This window comes from Atta cephalotes, assembly GCF_000143395.1.
Source record: "Atta cephalotes unplaced genomic scaffold scaffold00477, whole genome shotgun sequence".
Taxonomy (NCBI): domain Eukaryota; kingdom Metazoa; phylum Arthropoda; class Insecta; order Hymenoptera; family Formicidae; genus Atta; species Atta cephalotes.
This window is the reverse complement of record NW_012130541.1, coordinates 1-4,670: the sequence shown is the minus strand read 5'-3', so window position 1 is coordinate 4,670 and position 4,670 is coordinate 1. Positions and strand designations below refer to the sequence as shown.

Below are 4,670 nucleotides of genomic sequence, written 5' to 3'. Positions count from 1 at the left end.
GTGTGTGTGTGTGTGTGTGTGTGTGTGTGTGTGTGTGTGTGTGTGTGTGTGTGTGTGTGTGTGTGTGTGTGTGTGTGTGTGTGTGTGTGTATTGTCGTTTGTTACACTTCTAACAATTATTATACATATATATTATATGTATATTAACAATTATTTATTATAGAATTATTTGGGCAATAGCGGTATTCGTGTCATTAAGTTGCGCCATTGTTTTAATAAGAATGGCTTGGAATTATTATGCTACCCATCCAACTTTGACAGTCATTGAATCAACGCATCATGGAATCTGGAATTATCCATTTCCAGCAATAACTGTGTGCGATATTAATCGCATATCTTATAATTTGACAAAAAAATTCGTTGAAAATTTGTAAGTATTTAGCCTTTTATGATTTTGTACATATAAATAATATTCAATATAATTAATTTCGCAAATAATTAATTTTTCTTTATATTCATATTGCATAATTCTACATACTACAATTATTTTACCTCTTTATCATGTTTATTCGCATTACATTTCATAGAAAAACATCAACCAATGTCTCGAAAGAATATTTAATTCAAGAAATGCGGCTAATGAATGAATTATTAAGACCAGGAATATTCGGAAATGACATTCAAAGAAATCTTACTCGTCTACAAGACATTATAGATGATAACCATTTGACCATTTTTAAAGTAATGGACTTGGTATGTATGTACAAAAACAATTATTATGCGGATATAGTATGTCGACAAAATTCTCAAATAAATAATACAATAAAAAAGAATTTTCGATACTTCAACAAATTAAAATAAAAGGAGACTATCGAAATAATAAGCGCTGTAAGAAGTACGCAAATTAATATCTTTTTAATAAGATATTTACTCGTTGTCAATATATCAATTATATAAAACCTTATAACATTTTGCTTTTATGTTTCGGCTCTGACATTTAAACCAATTTTAGCGAAAAAAAAGGATAAAGATTATCGCGTCGAAAGCTGCATGTTGTATTAAATACTGTCCGTAGGCAAAAATAACAGAAATAACAGAATAATGCGTTTTTTATTTTTTAACATGATTTTTTTATAAATCTGATACGCTGAAGCATTTCTTATTATAAATCCATAAATCTACGAAAAGAAGCCTACATGAATCACCTATGAAACATGAAAAAAATTGTTTTAATGTTGCATAAATAATTATGTTGTATTGTCAAATATAACAAATATTGTATTCATGCATTTCAACTGTTTCGCATTTTAGCATTACAATTTCGGAAAACCTAATTGCAACGTTCTTTCAGATAACACAAAACTGCAGTACTTTATTGACAATGTGTAAATGGAAAGGTACAATTGATCAATGTGATAAATATTTCAAGCAAAGTTTATCAGTAGATGGCTTATGTTGCAGTTTCAATTATTATACTTTTCCAGATACAACGACATTCAAGAAGTATGAACACTATTTTTGCAGAGCGGAAAAAGAATTTTTAAGCTTTATAAAAGATTTTTCAGTTTATACAAAAATTAGGAAATAGAACAAAAAAATGTTTTATACAACAAAGGAAAAGAAATTATGAGATAAAAATTATTTTATCATTTAATTTGTGATAAAAACAAAAAAGATTTTATTTTTCTTATATCGGAATAAAAAGCATTAAAAGCTTATGAATACCAAAATCCGACTCTGCATTCTACAAATCATATTACATTATATTTTCTAATTAATATAAATTCTTAACGTTAAAGTGTGAGAAGAGCTGCCGCCTGCGGATTTGAGACTGGTATGACTGTAGTAGTAAATTCCGAACCAAATGATTATTACGCTACAATTATTGGAGCGTATGGAGTAAAGGTAATCAATTTTTAATTACTCAATTCTTATTTTTTCCCTCCTTGATAAAAATTTAAATAAGGAGCTAATATGGGTCTTTGCGTAAATGCCATGCTGCCATATCAAAAGCTAACAACCAAACTTGCAACTTGCAAGCGCCACGTCAACAACGTCATGTTTTTCATTTAGTGATACTAGTGACTGATCACCGTGGACCGACATGGCGCAGACAGACTAGCCTAGGTAGTGATCATGTAACACGTAACTTTTTTTTTAGAGAAATGTGGAAAGTGACAATTTTTATGTACATATACATATGCAAAGTTTTTATTTTTTACATTTCAGCTCTAGAGATAAAGTTATCGCTACTTTGCGCGCATACATGATGATACATTAAGAAATAATAATTGACATCGACTCGATTTCATTGATTTAAAAACGTTTTTTGATTGTTTCTTTCTATTAGAATTTAAAAAATTATTTACAGTTTTCCAACGCAATTTTTTTTTAAATGAAAAAAGATATTTTTTTATATGTAAAACAAAAATTCTTTTACATAAAACAAATTTTTTATGTAATAAAAAGATTATGGTCTATAATTATATTCTATAATAAAAAAAAGGTAATTATTCGAATTATAATAGATACCGCGCCAATAACCTTGACTCTAATATGTTGTCAAGATCGTGATACTGAGTGACCTTCAAAAAAAGGTTTTAGGTGGCAGTCACATTTGTTTAAAAATTATTAACAAATAAAATATTTTATTTCTATCATACAATATTAAAAACTTACAATATTAAAAACTTCCCTATATCCTTCCTATTTACAGGTATTCAATTTTCCATGTAAAAAGAGGTCCAATCTCTCCCCTCTGCCAAGGGGCACACAACTTTCGTAAAATGAACTCCATCACACTTCTCCTCTTAACGAAAAGATGACCGATTTCCTTCTAAAACAGGAGAGGAGGTGGATCTCGTTTCACATAGAAAATCGTACGTCCCATAACAAGGGGAAGGTTGAAGTCGTTTTGCTTATAAAGTCGTACATCCTGTAACAGAAAGACGTGGAGTGAAACTCCCTTTGCATGGAAAGTCATATGCCTGTCAGTTTATAGCAGAATTAAGACATTTTTTAACTTTATTTGTTAATAACTTAAGCACTTAAAACTTTTTGAAAGTCACTCAGAGTGACCTTATATATATATTATATATATATAATAATATATGTCAAGGTCATTGGCGCGTCCGTTAATCCGAATAAATAATTTTTATAATTACATAATTTTCGAATTTAGCAAGTAAAATTGAGTAAGGGTAAATCAACGATTGACGAGAGCTTCCAAATCGTTTAAAACATGTATTCCTTTGTTAATGGAAAAATCCTAGTAATGCATTATAACTTAAAAAAAATGAACAATAAATTCATCATGTAACTTTTTATATTTTATGTATCCGAATATTTATTCTTTTCGTTAGAAATTACTAACTAAATATGTTATACATTGTTACAGGTTATGATACATTATTCATTTGATTATCCAGATTTTAATGCCGAAATTCAATTAGTACAATTAAACAATCAACATTTTATAACGATCAATCCAGCGGAAATGTATTCAAAATCCGAAGTGAAGAACTTGAAAATTTCTATGCGAAAATGCATATTTAGCGAAGAAGCTGACAAAGTACTGTATGCAAATGTCAAAGAGAGGAATTTAACTTTCACGGCATACTCGTATCACAATTGTCTTACAGAATGTCGAGTTAGTATCATAAGAGCAAAATGCGGTTGCATCCCTTATTACTTTCCACAAAACAGTAAGTAAGCAGATTATATAAATACAAAAACAAATAATTAATTCGAAAACTATTGTTCATATAAAAAATTTTTTAAACTACAAATGTTTATAATTTATTTTATTTAAGATCTATCCACTTACACGGAGTGTAGTTTTCAGTAACTTAATCAATTCAAAATCAATTAAAAATATCTCCATTGTTTTTAATGAGAAAATACCACAAAAGATTTTGTTCAATTCGAAGGGGCACATTATAATGAGCAAAAAATTTTTCTCAAAATCGTATTTTTTGAGTCTTCAAGGTCATCTCCATTTTTTTAAATGAAACTGTATGATTTTTTTACACAATATAATTCCTCTAATTATTTTGAATATAAAAGTATAAAGTAGTGATATAAAAATTAGTTTACGAGATATTTTATACCTTATTATTTTATACCTTATATGTTGACATAATAAAATGTTAAATAACTCGTAAACTATTAATTTTTTAATAATCGTACCTTAATATCTTTATGAACAAAATAATGAGATGAATCAATTGATGGAAAAAAAACACATAGTTGCTTATTTAAAAAATTATCCATTTTGCATATATATATTTTTTTAAAGCAACTATGTGTTTTCTTTGGACCAATTCATCTCATTATTTTGTTCTGAGAATAATTAGAGGAATCATATAGTGTAAAAAACTCATACAATTCTTTAAAAAATCATATAATCCATTTAAAAAAGTGAAGGTGATCTTAAAGTCTCAAAAAATATCATCTTGAAAAAAATTTTTTGCTTCATAAAACGTGCTCCTTTGAATCAAACAACATTCTATGGTTTTCTCATATCATCAAAAACAATCGAGATATGTTAAATGATCAAGTTACAGGAAACATCCTGTATAAGTATAATGGATTGCTAATTTACGTTGTCGAAATGTCTCCAATTGAACGTCTAGCATTTTGAAGATAATTGCTGAGTGCATTAATAATTTAACATAATTTGACGTTGATATATATATATATATATATATATATATATATATATATATATA

General features: G+C 27.6%; 1 protein-coding gene across 1 annotated transcript; it reads left to right on the top strand.

Annotated features, from left to right (window-relative positions):
- Positions 1-163: 163 nt before the first annotated feature.
- On the top strand, positions 164-3,644 carry LOC105625250 (sodium channel protein Nach-like; the record flags this gene model as incomplete). Its single annotated transcript, XM_012206590.1, has 5 exons — positions 164-370; positions 528-693; positions 1,292-1,443; positions 1,740-1,845; positions 3,338-3,644. Coding segments are annotated over 5 exons (938 nt in total), but the record flags the coding sequence as incomplete, so codon positions are not given.
- Between the last annotated feature and the right edge of the window lie 1,026 nt (positions 3,645-4,670).